Here is a 22,083-nt window from a genome sequence, read left to right on the forward strand (position 1 = left end):
CCGATAGTGAAAAAAATCCGAGGCCCTCAGTGATTTTCGGGTAGCTTGGTGGGTTAGTCCGACCCTGCCTATAATAGAAAAGCATATTTTCTGTCGCTCCTTGCTTGAATTTACTATATTTCTTATTAATGATAATGATAACTCGTAATAGTACCTATAATGACCGATTTTTGCAAGTCACTTGTAATGGGGCTTTGCTTTGAAAATTGCCATAATAACTGCTGCACTTTACAATAAAGTGTGTTTTTCCTTTGTGTGTATAATAACAACTTTGAACTTGCACGGTTTATTTAAATAATCGTACACATAAACCTATGTAGAGTGCATTTTGCGCACAATATTGTTACTACATTTTAAAAAAATTGTCCATATCATATAATATTATAATCTCATTATAGTAATAATATGTATTACAATATGCACTGTACCTACACCTTTACTCGCTGCACATTTATTCTGTTTTAAAACGCGTATACCTAAGGTTATAGTTAGGTGTGTTATGTTCATAACAATCTTGTCGCGATGACGGACGTCGACTCGCGATTCTAATTTTCTTTCCTCTGCAGAACACACGCTTTGCGGTCGGCAAAAATAATTATCGCATCTCCGGATAATACGTAGGTAGTTATATATGCAATACTCGAGGCTACATCGCGAGATCAATGACAGACTTGTCCCCAGGCCGATACGTAACACATAATGGGGTTTTGTTTTTCGATCGTGCGAGCGAACGAACAGCACCCTTCGGGCACACGACACGATAATAATATTATTATTATTATCGCGAAAACTTCGACTCGGACTTTACGACCGCGACTGACAGTCGTATATACCTGTCGTACACGGTTTTCAAAGCCAAAGGTAATAATAATAATAATAATAATAATAATAATAATATGATATCATGGCCGCAGGCATTCGACAGGTGGGCACCGCGGTGTTATAACGCGCGCGCGCCGTGCAACGCTCACAAGGAATATGTATGTATATTGTATAACTACGATTAAAATACACACAGGTACTTACCTGCACGTAAACAGTAACATTATACGCGGTAACGGGTGTATAGGTATAATATATAATACGGTATTGCACGCGCGTTTAAACGCTGCAGCGACAACGCGCGAAACGTGAGCGGACGGCGTTGTGTGCTACACCTATATAGGTACGCTTGCACCCATTTTATGTAATGATGTTTTGATGACTGTATGGCCTAGAAATCGGCGAAACGGGAAGTATAGTTGTAGGCATCCGCGGTCGTCGCCGAGAGGTCTCTCGACGAATTACAATATATAGCTACGTGCGTATAATCATATAGTATAATATTATCATCAGTTGATATTACGTGCGCATAGATCGTCGATAGGGAGCCCCCGCGTTACGGATATTAAAAAATAGATGGTTACATTATTTTATGTATATTACAGACATGAGCAGTCGCATGGTATTGGATGGATGGGTGGCCGCGCGGTGACGGGAACCGACCCTGGCACGAGGTTTTCCTTCGGATCCGGATCGTACAGTAGAGTCCATCGATTACTCGAATCTCAAGGGAAACGAAAAAAAACATAAATTCGACTATTTGTGCATGTACCTCAAACACAACTCGAAAAACACTTCAAGAGCCGAGCGAAAAATTCGAGTTATCGACACGTTCGACAGTAGAATAACGTCGGTCTCTTGTATCGCCATTAATATTAATACAATCTGTGTCGGATGTACCTACCTATTTTTCGTTCCGCCGAAGTAATCACGCAGCACACAACATATATATACGATATTCACCTATACCTATATACATCTGCATCATTGCATCGGGTCTTAAGACTATTGTCCGTTTGAGATGCTCACGTGTGTGTGTGTGTGTGTTTGTGTTTTTAATTTACCACTTGCAGCACCCGCGATTCCCAGGCCCCCGAGGCAGATATGTGATACCTTCTTTTCTATACTTACTTGGTAGCGTTTTTTTTTTTATCCGAGGTATTTTTCGGCTTTCGTTTTTTTCTTCCACATCTCCACTGCAGTCGGTTTTTTCCTCTGTATCTCCACTGCAGTCCTCTTCTGTTGCAGTGCACGTGCGCAGTTCAATGCCAAAACAGTTATAACGACGTCATGTACGTGCTGCACCTCGGGGTAATCGGTCGCAGACTCGCAGTATAATAATATATGTGACTTTGGTGATATTATGATTTACGACCGACTGCGACGGCGTCGCATACGATTTTTAATGACGATCCGACCGATCGTTGATTCGTGATATAACAAGACGCCACGCCCGCACAGGTTGTCTCCGTCTCTTTTACAGCAACAACAGAGCACGGACAATTTTCGTTCGGCAGAACCAATTTTCTGTTGTTAGCTATAATATAATTGACAATTGTACAACGAATTGACATATTGATATCATTAAACTTCAAACGCAGGTATGGCGTCCTCTTAATCGTATAATATCGTTAATATTTTATACGCGTTCGTTGTTTTATTTTTTTACGTTAGTGTATTGATTTTTCAATATGCCGAATGAACAATATCATTCAAGTGCGTCTGAGTTTACACAACACATTAGAGAATAATTATTTATGCAAATCAATCATATTTTTGTGCTTTTCAAATGAGAAGGACGAATGTGAAAGTTTTAAACTACCTATTCATGTATTTGAAAATCATAGCAGTCTGAGAAAAATCTTTAAATAAATTATTGTTTTTTAAAATTATATACGTATACACAAACGACAAGTTTGATTCTTAATGAACCATCGAATAAATTACACTTATTGATTTCTTAATTTTAATCTCACGCCCCAAGTGCGTTTAAATAGGTACTGAGTTTAATGTTATCACTTATCACTTATATTAAAGTTGTTGTATGAAAAACTTTTTTGATATTCTAATTTTTAAGCCTTACACCTACGTAGACATTTTATTATTAACATACATATATATTTGAGTAAAACTAAAAATAGTCCATCTAATTTAATATGATATAATATGTACTGCAAAACATTCACCTGCAAGAAATACAAATATATTTTGGTCGTATAGAAAATCTGGTGTTTTTGAAACAAACGCAAGTCGTATGTATAATTATTAATTAGTTATTTAACACATGGTTGCAGATGAAAAATTTAAATAAACAACTAGAAAAAATTTAACGAATCGTGATTTCGTCGTACATATATTTTGACGAAACAATTATTTCTATTTTGTTTTGGTTTTTTAGCACCATATTGTGATTTTTGCTTTGTGTTTGATCACGTGTGTACAATTGGGTTTTGTGTGTGTGTGTCTCTCGCTCTCTCTCGGTTAATTAGTTCACGTCTAAGACAAGTGACCGTTTATTTTGTTTTTTGTTTTTTGTTTTTTTTTTTTGATTTAAGCTTCGGCAACTGAGGTCATTAGCTGTTTATTTTTATTTTTACTTAACTGTTTATAACAACTTTCAAGTATATACCAGAGTATTAGCTGCAACCTGCAGGTTGGAAGTTAGATAGGTAGGTACCTACTATATAATATTATTAACCACCTATTTAATTTAATTTTTTCAGTATTATTATTTTCTGCCCACCTAGGTGCATACAATATAATATGATATATTATGCATTATAATCAACCCATTTGGCCATTCATTTCAATCAATAACATACACGAGTACAGAAAATAAATATGTATCTAAGTATGTAGGTAAAAATCGATTTTTACTATTTTTGGCAATTTGTTTTTTGTTTCCTCGTGGGAGGTCAACCTGTGCATCTAGCACAGTGACCATTATTTTTGCGTGGATTCAAAAATGTAAAAAGATATATTCTCGCATATTCTTATATTGTTATTCTGTACATTATACATTTTGTAGGTTAAGTATAATATGTCGTTATGATGCGTGGTAAATGTGCATATATTCACCGGAAAATTGAAAGCCCTCATTGTTGATAGAGCACGATACGAATGTTCAAATATTTTATTGAAATACATTGCTATGGCATGTTGTAGACATGTTGCGTGTCGACCATTTATTTCGTTAAGATTGTCATTTTTCGTTTTATGCGGTGACGTCCATCATCTTATATCTAATAACATAGAAAAAGTATGGTAAGTACTCGAAGCGTATATACCGTATATTATGTAACCGCATAATACTATACTACGATCAGTAATCACGAGTCACGGACGTTACAGACAGTAATGCTGATAATTGACAATACTATTTTATGCAAAATATAATAAGACAATCATAATGCCGGAATGCCTGCATAAATGTAAAGAAAGAAATAACTGTTTATGTTTACAAATATTAAGTGAAGAACAATATCTAAACATTCTTCTTTAACAGTACAATAATACAAGGTTCAAAGTTTCAACAACTTTTTTAAAAGTTATTTTTGAAAATACCTTTATTATATCAAGACAATTCTAGAGTCCATTGATATTAATAAATTCCAGAAAAAAAGACTTATTTAACAAAATATTTTAGGTTAAATAATATTAAGTACTTCTTACAATTTAGAGTTTATCATATTAAAAGGAAAGTGTTTATAGATTTTTTTTAATACTTTTATATCGTTACAAAAATAAAGCATTGGTACAATACGTTGGTACAGTGTAAAACTGTGTTATAATAACCCATATATTTACATTATGAACAATTTTTTTATTTATAGTTATTGATTTTATTACTATGAAAAAAATTCAGCAAATATCTACACATTTTTTATTATACATCGGTGTAATCTAGCTATATTAATTTAACGCATTTATGTGTAAAGTTTTCCATTTTATAGAAATACCTTGAGTTAAGCAAATGGTATGCAGCAGAAATAAACTGGAAATAAATGCTAATGCAAATACAGTTTTATATTTAAATATATTTAAAGTTTCTGAGAAAACCTTACGAAACACTATAGCGTTAGGTACGAAGAAAATAAAAGCAATAACCAGTTTTTACATAGATCATAAACGTTTTATGTTTATTATAAATTATACTAAACCAAACTTTATACTTTTACCACAACTACGTATACAACTCATGTCTTTTCCAGTTGGTGTTTTGCGTATCGTAGAATCTCATAATGACAAAAACTAAACATAAATTATCCTTGTTTGAGGAAAGAAAAAATAAACGTTGGCACACATAATAATAATAATAATAATAAAATAAATGTATCCAATGTTCAGCAGAGACCGCGTTGTAGGGTAATTAAATCGTTGCACGTTCTCGTTTTGGCAATGCAATTCCTTGCCCTTAACGGGTCCCGCAATATCGTGTGTTGCAACAGCACGCGGCCATCGTTATTCGCAAAACGTATTTCTGGGTATCTCGGCGGCGGTGAATGTTTTGCAAAAATCGTGCAGATGGGCATAATATAATATATATATATATATATATATATAATATACAGCTGCAGCGGACGACTCGAGTGCCCGCAATCTCATATCAATTATATGCTTCGGACTTATTTTTGATCTACGCGCCGGCTTTTGGAGAGGCAGCAGACTTTCACTTCCCCTTGGCCGGCTGCTGCAGATGACTGCAACCGATTTCGGTGTCCTCAAGGATAGTACTTATAAAACGAGTGTGCGTGTTCGTTCGAGGCGGCATTTTTTTTTTTTTTACCCATTCACGACGGAGGGAAGTGTCTACCTATATGTACATAATATTATTATACTATTTGTGACGACCTTGGGTCACACATTTTAGACCGTGACATGAACGATTTTCTGGAAAACTCGTGATGCGTGTTAATAACGAGGATATCTAGGTACCTATACGTGAGACGGACGACAGCAGCATAAACCTTAACCATTGGTGTTCAAATGCGTGTATTAAGTATAATGTTATGTTTCATGCTTTTCGTGGAAAACGTATAATTTTTCTCGTTTTGCATGACGCGCGCGCCGCCGAGAGAGACGAGACAAGTGGAAACGCACATACACTGTATAATATTATAGTATACATATACATAAGCATGTGCCGTGTACATGAAAACAAAAAAAAAAAAAAAAAAAAACGAAAAAAAATCGATTCCCACATCGTGAACAAGGATTTCTCGGGAGTTAGGAGTAAGGTCAGGCGGTGAAATTTTGACAGGCGATGGTATTATAGGACACGTCTTGCACAGTAAATCTATTAAACGGTGTGCGTAACAAAGGACGGAAATGTCAGTACTTACTTATATGTAATGTAGGTACCTGGTACAATATTATTTATATGTTCGCATATCAGTTCCAGTCCAAACAATCCGACAGCGAAATAACATATTAAATATCAATATTACCTACAGAAAGTGTTTGACTTCATAAAAATGGTCATTCTGTTGAGATTTTAAACATTAAATACATTGAACAATTGACGTTAAATTGTAACGCAATTGACATTTGTTTAGTTGTTTACATTTCGTGTACCATGGTGTTATATAGTTATGGAGGTTTTCAGATAGTCTGCTTTGTAGATTGAATTTAAAATTACGCAATTTTTTTCAAATGCCTTACAATAGTAATACATGGATAAGCGACGAAACACGATAAAAGCAAACCAAATGGTACCTACAGTTATTTTGAGAATGACCTAACCGGTGCATAACTTTTGACGCGATCTGGTTATTCCTTATAAGACCAGTCGGGGATATCGTAAGACAATGCCAAATGCAAATATAGTCAAACAATATCAAAATATTTTTTTATTTTTGTTCCCACGTCGCGTAAAATTGATATTGTTTAGTTTCTACGTCAGTGTAGTTAGGTAATCATAGTTAAAATTAATAATATATATCTCCAATTATATACATACACATTATATTATATATGATCCGATGTCACGTACTTGTTTCAATTGTTTTAAACAAACACAGATTGTGAGTTATGAAATTATTGTCAGTGAATACTGAATTTCAGTAGTACTTTTTAAATACTCTACATACTTAAGGGGATTCGATACCGTGATTTTCTGTCCTTGTCTATCACACACGCTACACAGTATTTTAAACGTGTTCTTTGTCAAATATACCAATATTGATCTAATGAAGCGATAAGAATTCTAAGAACAGATTTGAATTTGTCACCAAGACTAGTTGATATCGACTTTCACACATTTTTTAAATTATCCCCGAAACTCCTAACAACGTTACATTAAAAAAGAATAATTAAAAAATTGTCATATATGTCAACCAATATGAAACATATTGTGAAAGTCGATCTCAAGTAGACTCGGCGACAAATTCAAATCAGTTTTTAGAATTCTTATCGTTTCATTGTAGCAATCGGTATGTTTGGCAAAGAACACGTCTAAAATCCTGTGTCGTGCGTGTGGCAGTCAAAGACAGAAAATCATGGTACAGGATCCCCTAAAACGAAAATTAATTTATTCGTATTGACATGTTAACTGTTAAGTTGCCGAACGACGAACGATTGATTCGGTTCTACAATGTTTTAAAACGTCGTCGACGAAGTGAAACGGACGATCTTCTCTCCGAGTTATACAATATATATTATAATACCATGTTCCACGAATATTGCGTCAAATAGTTGAAGATTCGTGTTTAATAGATTAGACGAGAGTATGAGACTGGACCGGATGACCATATGGAGATTCTGAGAAAAAAATAATTAGTTTTCTTCTTTTCCCCGTTACGAGATGGGCTGAGTTCATTTAAATAAAATAAAATACACACACAATAATATAATATCTTTTATTTTAATGGGTTAGATTGAATAATTAACGATAAAGAATTATATTATACAGTATAATCGTTATAATTATTGTGCCGTTTGGATTTTTTTTTAGAAAACTATTATAAACGTACAAGGCGGTAAATTATTAAATTAAGCATCGAATCGAGAACTGATACGTATACTTATACAGGTGCATAATTTGCGTGCAACAAAAGACAAATATAATTATACGTCGTATGCGAATAAAAATACAATGCATATATTATGTAAGATTTTTTTGTCTAATTATAGTTTTTACACTTCAATATCTCAATGTATGAGACCTTGCAGGAGCTTACTGCGACTAAAACGCGTAATGGATAATTAAAAATTCAAAGTAGTTTTAAGTATCGCCATTCGGTCAACACCTTATACGTGCAGCAGTGTGCCGTTGTTTATACGACTTTCATTGCCATTGTTGATTTAAAAAAACATAATAAATATTATTTAACGGCTTTTTTGACCTAGCGCACTCTTGTACAACGTATACAATAGGTATATTGTAGTATATTAGTTTTATACTCTTCGATCGTCAACGGCTAGGTCCGTGTATGACATACATAAATTGCATTACAGTCACCATATTATAGAACTCATACCAGGAAGTCGGCTCGTGCACAGAACACGCATTTCCTCGGTCGTATTGCACATGTACATGTATAATAAATACGAATAATACCTACTACAACGATCCACAAAACGAGAATATTATTCATTATTTACGAAAATTACGACCGTCCAACCGTTAAAGTCACCGTTTCCCGGGCGTGCGCGCGGGCATTGCGTTGTTGCCGTGCAGCATTACCCAGTCATAGACGATAATAATAATAATAATAATAGTAATATATAGGTACTTGATGTGTTTCATCGGGAATCGCTGCTATTGCCGTAGCTGGCCAACGAGACAATAATATGCGTTTAGACGAGTGTATTTTATTTTTCAAATCGCATTCAAAGTCCGCACACCGTAACCGAGCTCTGCACGATTATCTGCGCAAACAATACGCGCAATCATTATGACAATACATGTACAGACTACAATTATTTGAATATCATTACAAGTGTCTGCATAGTATTGATATATCGGTATACGTGCCTATAAGTGTATCGTACGAATTGTGCTGCACTTCGAAAGCGATACCCCGATATTATATATATATATACGCTCGGATAAATAATACCTAACCAGGTACCCATCGAAATGGGACGAAATTTAAAAAAAAAAGTCTGTGCTATATCTTTTTCGAGTACAACAGCCGCGCGAGTAACATTTTTTACGTACCGCTCATGTTTGCATAGTGCCCGGTAGGGGGACCATGGTAGAACCGTTATAAAGCTTACGAAAATGAAACAATTCGTAAGGGCGCCTCTTCACATCGTAAAACATGGCGATTAGTAAAATCGTCGAACGCGAAACTAAAAGTATTATATAAAAGTAAAGTTATAAATTTATTTGAGCAAAATGCACCATGGATTTTTACAATATTATCTGGGTGAACGTTATTGTTTTATTGTAGGGTCGTGTATATCTGTGTCAATGCGCATAGAGATAGAAACAATCAAAACCAAGCTATTGGGTTTACTCTGTAGATTGCAGAGAAAAATTTTAATCATAAATATATAGTATACCTAATTGATAAGGACTTGAGTACTTGACAAATATTTAGAAGGAGGATTAAGTCCTCGTGGTTCCCCAATGTATTCGACAATGCAACGCGACAGCATAGGAATATTAAAAAGTACACTATAGGTATTAGACAATATAATGTAGTGCCTATATCGAATTCGAATATGTACTATGCAATCATATCACGTTGAAAAACGTTAAAAAACACGAATGCATCGTACTTACTACACGTTACGTAATATATTAAACTTGGTCGATGAATTAAAATATCATTTCTCTTAATATTAAAACCAGAAATTCTCCTCGATTTCGTGAACGGCGCGTGTTCACGTGCCGCAGCATTTAAGAATTGTATTTTACTTTTGTTCGGCTCGGAATATTATAATTAGACAGCTATGGCGCGTGTGTCGCTGTTCAGATTCGAACAAGCTACACAGCCGATCGTTACGCGCAGTTGCCGCCCGACACAGGCGCATTGTATAATATATTATATGTATATACTTATCATCTCTTTTAAAGTGCAGTGTACAATGTCGCAGTTGTATATGCATGTAGTGCACTCCTGTTAAAAATAGGAATCCTACCGCAGAGGGGTACGCGCTGGTGGACGGGACAAGACGAGCTGCACAAACCATCCAAAAGCCGTAAAATCTCTCGGACCATTAATCCCGGATCCGGGAACACACCCGATTAACCGTCGTATGCGGTTGCTCGTCGCCCGGTATTCGTTTATTATTTTTAACCACTATCATTTCAAAAGTAACCCTGCACACGCCGCGCATACAATATCGTCGTTATGTATACGCTATATTTGTACATATATATATATTCAAACGATACGTTTATAATTTAAGTATACACACACACACACACACATCGTCTTAACGTATCACGCCGTCGGAGGATAATGCATAAAAACGTCAGCCGACCCTATTATTATTATTATTATTATTATTACTATCGCTATAACGACGTGGATCTTATTATATGCCGGCTAGGGATCGTGAAACGGCCTGCAGAGTATGCGCTGCTCGTGTAGACATATATATATAATATATCATTACGGACACTAAATCCGATCTCGGGTCCGATCGGCATTCCACTTGTTGTTCGGCCAAACTCTTACGGTGGTCGACGTCAAACCCCTATTAGTTATTGTGCGCATACGGTCGCCGCGCAGAGACCTCGTCCGCGTACGACCCTCCGACCAAGTGGGTGGTACGACGTCCACGGTTCTAAGCTCGTAACAATAAATTATTATATTCCCCGCGGCAACCGCCCGCCGAGTGCAGCCCGACGTTTAAAATATATTATATGTACACGGTATACGCGTGTGTGGGTATGATTCGACGACTCCACGGTTGTTATTGTTGTTGTTGTTGTTGTTATTTTTATATTATTACTATCCTTTCTGCCGAGTTGCGTTTTTAAATCAATTATTGTATTCGTCAATCCATTATTTCGGCGTTCCGCGAATCGTATGTTCGGACGAGAACGTGAAATATCATCATTCGTCGCGATTGCATATTATTACATCGCCGTCCCGACTCCTGGCGGGTCCGATATATAGGGTTTTGACTATACGCGGCGTAACAACAGGCTTTTTGCACCAAGCCCTTTATTGTCGGTCAAGTTATTTGTTTTCAGAATTCGACAAAGGAATTCAGTAAACTGGGTTTTGTTTTTACCAATGTTTGTTAAATCTTATGAAATTGCGATTATATATTTTATTTTTCTGTTACGTGAAAATATAATTCAATTTTAATCTCTCAAAACCTTATCACACATCGTGGTTTTCAGTACACTTCCCATATACCTATATACTTTATTTTTATCGTCACTATGTTATAGCCAAAACAAAAAAATTGATCCCAGAAATTCACGAAATCATCTATTTTTAGGTATTTTTGTATAGACATTCAAATTTCAGTTAAGAAGACGCTACAGTGCTATACCCGCATGACGTGTTGTTCCCGTCTTACAAGAGCGTAACATAATATCGAATTTTACGTTCAGCAGATCACATTTAGCTCGGTTAGCTTAAAAATTAAAGTGAATTGACCACTTATTAAAATTAAAGCTAAGATTATTACAGAATGCTTCTCATGGGCTTTTTATTATATTTTAATTTTAAAGAGAGTTATGAGTATTTAAAAATTGTAAATTGTTTGTACAACTTAAAATAGTAATAACTTTCTTGTAAGACGGAGACAACAAATGCGGGGATAGCGTTAATCAATCGTATTTATCCATTTTTATTGCATATTCGCGGTATTTACGGTTACTATTTAAGGTATATTGTAGACCATTGTGTAAATGTTTAGAATTTAAAGTAAATATAAAAATAAATATATATTTAATAAGAAGACTAGGATAAACTATAGTTTGAAAAAACTGATTTTTTAAAAGTAAGAAAATAAAGTCATATAATTTTAAGTAAATTTATTTAAATGAATTTGCATAAATTTATCTTAAAGGAATTTAGGATTTATATTATAATGTATTTTTTCTTTGAAAATGTTATAATCGTTTTCCCAGCCATAAAAATACATAGATAAGGCCAAATGGTGTCTAAATGCATTAACCCAAGGAGTGGATTTTAAAATCAGTAAAAATGTAAAATATATGTTTGTATATTATATGCACGATAATACGGTATAATACGCTGTGTGTGTGTGTTTTAAAAATATCATTCTTTAAAAATGTGATGATGTCTTAAAAAAAAAAAAATTCAATTAATAAAAACTGGTACACTTGTAACATAATACAACAACAAACGAGTCGCTTGCATTTTTGCAGTAGGTTGTGCGTTTTCAGCAGGCGGCCGTAGAGTTTCTCACGACAGTTCTCGCGAAGAGTCGTCCCGAGATCGAGGATTCGGAAGGCTTTGATGTTTCACCGCGTGACTATCGCGACTTTGCCTGCAGCAGGGATGTGATAAAATACACCGTAATGTCCCGCGAATGCGATGTCAAATCGGCCCACGCGTGGAGGTATCATTCCTGTATTTTTCTCGTGACACATAAACTCGGACGAAAAAACACGGCTAGCTATCGTTCGAAAAGTATACGTGTGCAATGTCGTGACGTCAACTCGAACTGCTGCGAAATGACCAAACTCGAATGATAAGTCGACATTTTATAATTAGTCATCATAACACGACCGCCGCCGTTGCAGTGTGCAGTGTACTACCCGGTCGAATATTTTATATTATTACTATACACGTCTTCCCCGAGTTTCGGTTGGATAGATTTCCGAAAGGTTTCGGGATGAATAATAACGTTAGTATAACGTGAATGCCACGAAACCGTGAGATGCATTTTTTGCTTTATCGATACACGACTATAGGACTCGGATCTGATTCACAGATTTGAAGACACGCAGAGGGCTTTTAAAGTCGATGTGATGTATGGACCCTGCAAAGCCGTGTTAGAATATTTGTAAAAATATAAACAGTTAATTACTTTGTTTTTCAGCTGTCAACGTTGTCTCGCTGGAAAACAAAAAGTACAAGTCTACGCGTGTTCGACAATACCGAATAGAACGATCAACATTCATAATCTAGTCATAGGTGTACATTATAATATATAGGTGTTTGGAATGTTTGAGTCTTTTTGCCGTACTGTGCAGTTTACCAAACCGTATATATACCGAGACTTTGACAGGACGTTACAAGTGGTATTTATACTCAATAATACACCACATATCCACCTATTAGTACCCATAGACCCACCAACGTGAAACCGACTAAACGGTGCGGTGCGATGTCAATTTTCTAAGGCCCTTAAAAAGCATAAAGTAACAAATAGTAAATATATATAACATGGAATTATATTTAGTGTAATATTATTCTTTGGATAATGATTCAAAAGTGTTATTGGTGAACATTATTAAAGTCGAACAAAATCATCGTTTCGTCAAACTCATACTGAAACCTAACCTTAATGTTTTGACGAAACCCTTTTTACCTCTCACCAAAGATATTATATTATAATTGAGCGCGTATTATTATACCGACACTGTCCGGTGGAGACTTTAAGGCTTTCGCGACCGGAAAGGTTAAGGACGACCGGAATCCTACTATATTCGTTCGGCGTTTCCAGGTGTTGGGACAAAAACACTGAATAACTTATAATATTAAAATATATAGGAACGCGCCAGTGACTTTCTCGATCGTTTATTATAATATTATACGTTATCGGGTGTAACGTTATTTACTTAGATGACATCGCGTATTTTTTTTTTGCGCTCCGGGAAAGTATTAAAATATTTTTTTCCTGGTAGTATGATAATAAATTTAGATACTTATCTGGCATTGTGTTATTATGTCGACGTTCGTATATATTGCTGACTATGTTAGAAACACGATAGGCATATACTGATTACCTGTATAATATTATAATATAATACACTTATATTATTTACTGGACTCGGACGAATTTACGAATTACGAGCCGGACGAATCAAAGAAAAAAAAATGATAATAACAATAACAATAACAATGAAGATGTAATGTGAATCTTATTGTTTTTGTGAAAGAATGCGCTGATAGTCGAACTCAAGGTGGGAAATTTTGTTCATTAACAAGGTTTATATTGTTATGAATAGTAATTTTATTTTCTCATTCTGCTGTTTATAGATCCGTGTAGACGAATGAGTGTCAGCGAAATTGCACAAAACAGCAGTATAGCGCAGTGCATGATACTTATATATACTGTTTATAAATAATAATAATAGATGTATCACTATATATTATACCTACAATATTTTATATTATATTATGTTTGAACAATTTTTTTCCCTTAAATCCTTTGTGTCCGCTAGTCTCCGATTATTGACCTCTTGGCGGGTCGCAGGACGCGCGAACAACAGCAGAAGGACGCTCGAGGGTTTCACTCCGCAGAGCGCACTGCACACACAAATACCTGAGCAACTCTTTTTAATATTATTATTGTTAAGGTATCGACCATTAATTATGGTTATACGTACCATGTTCCGAGAACCGCCGAGCACTCGAGTTCGATGTTATATTGTTTCGCTCCGTCTATATAAGACTTTGCCGTTTGTCGGGGCGGCGGCGTTCGTTTTTAAAGACATTATAATAATAATATAATAATATTATTGTACACTTTTCATACAGATAATAATATTCAACAGCGTTGCAGTCGTAGCAGCGTGCGTACAACATACATTTTTAATGAAATGCCGAGTTCGCACATTTCCCGTGATCCGAGTACGCGACGAAAGGAAAAAAAAAATAACAAACTGTATCAGAATTTTGTTTTGACTGCAATATATTATACTTATTATATTAAACTGTTGCGAAAACTGTTTACGCAACACGATCCTGCGCCGAACGGTTATCGCACATTATGTGACCATAAGCACATATTATTATCCTCGATGTAATCAATGCAGTCCACGACAATAATATTGACATGCACAGTCGTCCGAGGGTGCAATTCCAGCGAAAAAGCTGAGGGTGCTGAGGCCACCTTTATGTAATAAGACTAATGATTGTGGATTATCGCACCATGAGCAAGTCCCCCCCCCACCCCCCGCCCACATTGATTAATTGTATTATGTCGAATAATGTCTTTCTATATTGTATTATAATTTAATAATTTAACGGATAGGAACAAAAATTAACTCATATATGAATTATGAGGGTGCTGATTTCAAAACTGGAGGCTCTAACCACTCCCGATGGCGTTGGATATTATGGACAAAGATATGAATAAAATATTATACAGACCGAGAGAAACGAAAGGAAGGAGTCGTAGAGATGATGGCGGTGCACAAACCTTCGAGAATACATTATTCGTTATGTATCAATAGATAAAATAAAATGTCGCGAAGAAGGAAAAGAAGAAAACGAATGACATTAATAAATATAGGTTAGATGGTCGAAAACGAATATTATCAAAATCTCATCTACAACGGATCTCGCGCAGCCGGAACCATAGAACAAGGATTTTATAATAATATGTATAAAAACATGTAACATTTTATTATTTATTCCAGTACACAGCAGTTTCACATCGGTCGAGTGAATTATAAAATAATAATATTATGATTGCGTCCTCATTGCCACCGGTCATTGCGAATCGATTTATTTTTTTATAGAAGTCGCTCTACAGGTGTTAGGTGCCTGTTAATATACCTGTTATATAAAATATGCACAGTGTATAAAAAATGTATATGATGATACTTGATAGGTATTATTAATGTACCTATATAGTACATAGTATAATAATATTATGATGATATTCGATATATTGTCACACACCGAAGTGATCGATCCACTTCTTGCTGATTAATTTAGGACAAAAACCTAATTTCACTAAAAAAAACAAAAACTAAAAAGTTGACCAACATCGTTTTTATGTAATGTGCAGAAATATCTTTCCGTCTTCAGCGCATAAAACGAAGTGGTGGAGATTATGCAGAGGCAAAAATGAAAAAAAAAATTAGCTTGTAAACTTATATAGTTGCACGGAGGGCAGACGAAAATTTGATTTGTCAATTACGCCAAAATACGCAAATACCTACACGGCTACACTCGAGGTCCTCATGATACCCAGATGACCAGATCTAAGCCCTTCTAGCCCTCCTTTCATCAACGCAACTGCGTTCATCTATTTATAAAGTAATTTCGACATCCTTTTTATTTTAAGTTCGCGAAATCCTGTGTACCCTTCTGACAGGGTGTCGAGCAGGGATGTGCAGAAAATCTGATTTTTGGAAACTGGGATCCGGGTTAGGTCTGATCCGGTCAAAATGCTCTAAAGTATAAAGTTCTTGGCTTAGGTGTTCGGGTCTAGAACAGTTATAACATGTTGGCTTAGGTTTGGTTCAATCATAATATGTTTTTTATGTCACTGCCCACTGGTGTGGTCTGGTCTGGACTTTACTATACTATAATGGATCATTTATGTGTTAGGTTTAGGTTTTAATATAGGTACTTGGAAATAATAATTTATTTACAATTATTTATAAATAATATGTATTCGTATTTCTAAAGTATTGCCGTTTCACTGTCATGTCTTATTGGTTATTAAATATTATTTTCCATCAAAACAGGAATCTATAAAAATAAAATTCATTTGCTGTTGAATATAGTGCGATGTACTTTGGATAAAACTGTGAAATGTGAATGACTAAGTGTTATTTAATTTAATTGTCTTCGTTCAATGAAGAAGCATCGGCATTAGACGGTTTGGGTTCTAAATGTGAATTGACTATATTGATTATCCTGGTCCGGGTTTTTATTAACAATTTATGATCCGGGTTGGATTTTTAAAAAAATATATATTCCTAGATGAGCTGATCCAGACTTATATAACATTGTGAGTTTGGTTAAAATTGGTCTAGATTGAAAAATATATTTTTTGGAATTAGCCTTATCTGGTTGAACAAATAGTCTTAAATATTCGGTCTGGGCCGATCCCATTTGTATGGGACCGGAATACCGGATTGTCTTTTACTGGACAGAGTAGTTATATTATAGAAGCTATAATGAATTATTATTATTATATTATTGATTATATAAGTATATATATATATTATATATATATATATATATAATTCACTTTTCAACCCGCTGAAAAATAGCCCGTAAAGAAAACAATGGATTTTTAGTATAAGCTAAATTTATATGATTTTAAATGTATGACATTTATGATATATATATGTAATTATAAGTGCTATAAAATTCTCATGGAAAAAATATAAATTAAATAATGCATCATGTTGGAAATTGATAATTGTATGAAAATATGTTCGCAAAAATGGTATAGTTTCTTTGATGCATTTACTCATAAATAAAAATGTTTAACCGAAAAAAACCTTTAAAATTAGGTTTTGGTTTGTGTTTTTTAAAAGTATGAAAAAATGGTTTCGGTTAATGCACCTGTTCATAATTAAAAAACAAAGTTCCAGATTAGTAACCGGTTATTTTCGATTCGGTTACAGTCCTTGCTAGGTATCCTAAGTAAATTGTAGAATATATTTTATCATATACATGCACAATGCATACCTATTAATACAGTTATTTCATTTTTAAATTGAATAAGTACATTCTTTTTTGTATTTACGTTGAGGAATTCTATAAAAACGTTTTTGGTGCTTACACACTACGATCAAGTAAATGTTTTATTCTCACCGTCATAGATCATAATAATAGAATATTGAAAATACGTATAACAAGTTCTCCGCGCTACCGAATGTCGTTGGGAAACTGCACTCGATTAAAATTAAGTTTAGGCGCATCTTTAGACTATTAGACTTGACTATTAATACGGTCTGTTATAATCTGTATGCAAAATTGTGTTAATATAATATCCACATTGTAATATTGTAGTCATCACAAACCTAAATATCCCGCGGATTTCCGTTCGGCGAAAACGATGTTTATTTTGTGGCCGAACGAGGAGGAATTGGGCGAAGATAAAAAAAAAATTCTACCGAGAAGTCGTGTCACATTCGAAGTCTGGACCATTAGTCAACCGTTATTGTGGGTTTTCAAATAATGTCGTCGTCGTGATGCGATTCTCTTCTGGCGTACAATTGTCGTCGTTGTAATGTCGAGCTGGACCCGTATAATAATATATTCCACTGGCGACTAATACATCATCATCATATTATTATTATTATTATTATTATTATATCCGTTGATATTAAACCAGCAGCTTCGAATACGAGAAACGATCGTCGTGACTAGGCATAAAATGATAATATATATTATTATAATACGATCGCTGGCGTGTTTGTTTACACAACTGTGGATCGTCGTACCCAATGATCGTAGTCATCGTCATCGTCGCAGTGGACAGTGGGCACAGTGGTGGGTATTATTTTATTATTTAAATCTGGGTTCTGCCCACTCTTTTCAACGGGTAGGCGCTGTTAGAGCTAACGTTTTGTATTTGCTCGATATTGGTTAACCCAGCGACATTATAAAATATAAGATACATCAAGTTCTTGGAGAATGACTTCAAAATTGTATTAATTGTCAAAGGGAAACAAGCAATCCGTGTTAATTTCGACACTCTAACGATGTTTAAAACATTTTTTCCATATAGTATCCTTAATATGTCAAAAATGTTTTTTTTTGTATGTTTATGTATTTTATTTGAAAATTTAGGTAAATCGCTTTAACACAGCTGTAGTTTTTGTATGAAATCATCTCGTTAGGTTAGGTTAGGTTAACCTTATTTTTCTGTATTATCCATAGATATAAATATCCATAGGCTATAGGAATGTCTTATTTTAAACAATTAAACAAAAAATAAGTGTTTATAATCTCGAATGAGAAGTACAACGGTAAACACTTAGGTCAATTATAGTAGAAACGTTTTCGGGTTCTAAGACTAGTATTAGAAAAACTCGGGCTTGAACATTTGGGGACGGCGAAGTCTTTCTGCAAAGTCGGGCCTAAAAAATGGCGAACGATAATCATCGTCACACGGATACGGATGCGGTTATTTATTATTAGTATGAGTCGAAAACGTTCGTGATAATTCGTCCTTACGATAATACAATAATACTGTACACAGATAACTATTATTAGTACACTAACGTGCGGACAAAAATAATATTATGTTCTAATATTCATTACCACTCGAGTCGTATACAATATTCGTATCCCAGTCGTTCCAATACATGCATTTACGCAGTTATATACGACGTGTGTACTCGACAACACTGCGTATCGATATTATATTAAAACATTGTGCAAGTCTGTACAACGACGGTATCGAAACAGAAATAATTGGAATGGCTTATCACGAAACGTGATGTGTGTAACCATGTCGGCAATTATTATAATATACATAATTTTCGTAGAGAACAAAACATATTAATAACCATTAAAAGTTTTATGACGCACGTGTACATAATATAATGTAATAATCTATAAAATATTAAAATACAAAACGTATTATTTGGATCAAAATCAATATTGTCATGTTTTCTTTATGATATAAATTTTTCTTTAATCTCGTTCAACTAAAATATATTATAATAAAATTGATGTACTTAAAAATATATTAGAAAAAAATAATAATAATAATAGTGAGACGTACAGAGTTTTACATATATTATATACAAGTCATCATCATCATCATGAGTATAAAGTCCATTTTATATTATAATCGTACAAATAATAATAATAATATATACGCATAGCCAACACGCATATAATATTTAATAAACTATAAATATATAATATGTGTAACGACGACGACCTTCGAAGCGTGTACCTGCGTACCTCCGATCGGTCGTCAATTACAGAAATTAAGTACACGAATGATAAACATTTAATTGCCATTATTATTTTATTACTTTTTTTTCTCCGACATTGACTTTTTGTCGGTTTGATTTTTGGATCCAACGCGAGTTTGGGTGGAATTACAAACGTACAAAAAAAAAAAAAAACAAAAATTGAAAACTGGCGGGATCGTGACACCGCGTCATTACAAATAATAATATTACATTCTATTGAGTTATAAGAAGTATATAATATAAATTTGTCACTATAGGATGGGTTGTGGGGCGGGGGACTGGGAGTGACAGTAAAAGATGAGTTGATCACAGGAGGGGGGAGGGGTAGAAGGGAAACGCACGCACGCACACGACTGGCTCTTTGAGAAAATTAAGGGACGTCTACTAACACAGAACTGGACATGACCTTTGCAGGACCGTGTCGCGCGCATAAGTGATCATAATAATATTGCAATAAATTATAAACGGCAGTCGTGCGCGCGGCGGCGTTGATGATGGCAGTGGCGTCGATCAGATTGCCTTGCCCAGTGGCGCCGTGTCGTCGTCGTCGCTGTCCTGCGAACCCGGTTCCTTCCGGAGTCCGGTGGCGAAACTGTGCAACAGGTCCCGGAAGACGATGCCGTCCATGTTGCCGGACAGGTAGTACATGAACAGCCAGTCGGAGTACGTGGTCTGCCTGGCGATGACGGCCAGGTCGACGGGGTCGAGGCGGGCACCGGGGGACGCCTCACGCAGCAGCAACCTGTTGAAGGACTCGCGCGAGTGGAGCATGTACTGGGCGACGCGCCACAGGAGAGCGGACACGCTGACGGGCAGCAGGACGAGAACGAACCAGAACCACAGGACGGCGTAGATCTTCTCGTTGATGATGTTGAGCGCCATCACGCACATGGCGTCGTGCGTCTGCATGGTGCCGGACGGCCCGAACTTGTGGAAGTCGCACTTGGTCATCTTGGGAAACACCCGGTCGAACAGCCTGTTGCCGTTGTCGTCGTCGAACGCGTGCAGCCCGTATCCGTAGAACTGGCCGCCCAGGAACTTGTCCATGAGCTTCATCTGGAACACGACGTTGACCAGGTTGAGCACCTCGCACCCGATGAGCACCGCGGCCCAGTTGCGGTTCAACCGAAACCGGGTGACCGTGTCCAGGTGGTTCATGACGTCTCGCATTTTCGCCCACCTAGTCGCCTCGGACGGTATGCTCCTGGAACCGGGCACCGACACGTCCTTGTCTCCTTCCACCCTGAGGTACAGTCGCTGCAGCCCGTTGACGAGCAGTGCGATGGTTCCTGACTCGTACGAGCGCCATATGAGATGCGGCAAGTAGAAGAGCAGAGCCTGGCCGAACAGCACGAACGGAACCCACTGGTAGTACGAGTGGCGGACGGTGCGCGAGTCCCAGTGGACGGGGCCGACGCCGGGGTGGGCCGAGTGGTTGGTGTCCGGCACCGTGTACGTTGCGGTGAAGAAGCAGTACGTGTTGACCACGTTGTTGGGCACGCCAGTGGCGATGCACCGGATGTGCTCGCCGATGTACTGACGGCTGCACACCAGCGTGGTGCACGCCAGCAGTATGGCGAACGTCAGCCGATAGTGGACGCGGAACGCCGGGTTGTCGATGATCACCAGCTTGATCCGGGTGAGCCGGGACTGGCTGACGACCGTGCTGAACACGCCGATCATGGCGAGATTGGGCTACGAACCGGGTCTGTCCGTCTGCCGAGCACGGGGAACGTGAACAAACGTGAAACGATCGATTACGCGGCCGCACGCACCGGCACGGGAGAAACAAAAATAATGCACAAAACACGCGTAGACGCTGTCGCGCGCGTAACACTACGACTGGCGCGCGCGAACCGACGACGCACACCGCACCGGTTGCAACGGTGGTGGCGGCGGCGGCGGCGGCGTCCCCCACCGCGCTCAGCCCCGGTGCGGATGGCGGCGGCGGCGATCCGTTTTTCTAGCGGCGGCGCGCACCACACTCGTCTCGTCCGGTCGTGAGGCGCACGTGGTCCGACTGTCGGCGGTGGTGGTGGCGGCGGCGGCGGCGGCGGTAGCAGCGTCGGTGGCGAGGGCGGGGGTGGTTACTGGTGGTTGTGTCTGCCGCGATTCGGTTGTTCACGTCTGTCGTGTCTTGGTAATAATATTATTGTAATATCCCCGAAATACTTATACATAGAAACGTGATACTTGCTCCGAAAGGCCTCTCGAATGTTGTGAATACATAATATTATTATGCTCTTGTAGAAAAGGTTTTTTTTCGAAATATTTCGTCGGTCTCTAGAAAACATGTAAATAGGCATTTTGAGGGCAATACTGTTTTTTTTTTATCATAGACTCCATCAGTCTGCACCTTTACTTCAATGTAAATACGTTGTTCTTATGCGCATAAAATCTTGTTTTATCTTATCGTATCTCATATTTGATAAAATAACATATTCCTGATATATATATATCATACGTTTGCG

At 36.8% G+C, this 22,083-nt stretch overlaps 1 protein-coding gene across 1 annotated transcript; it reads right to left on the reverse strand.

Annotated features, from left to right (window-relative positions):
• Positions 1 to 19,637: 19,637 nt before the first annotated feature.
• On the reverse strand, positions 19,638 to 21,450 carry LOC111036495 (innexin inx7). The gene has a single exon (XM_022318520.1). It carries the CDS (start codon positions 21,293 to 21,295, stop codon positions 20,123 to 20,125), a length of 1,173 nt encoding a protein of 390 aa, XP_022174212.1. The 5' UTR covers positions 21,296 to 21,450; the 3' UTR covers positions 19,638 to 20,122.
• Between the last annotated feature and the right edge of the window lie 633 nt (positions 21,451 to 22,083).

Source organism: Myzus persicae, unplaced genomic scaffold (assembly GCF_001856785.1).
Source record: "Myzus persicae strain clone G006 unplaced genomic scaffold, MPER_G0061.0, whole genome shotgun sequence".
NCBI lineage: Eukaryota > Metazoa > Arthropoda > Insecta > Hemiptera > Aphididae > Myzus > Myzus persicae.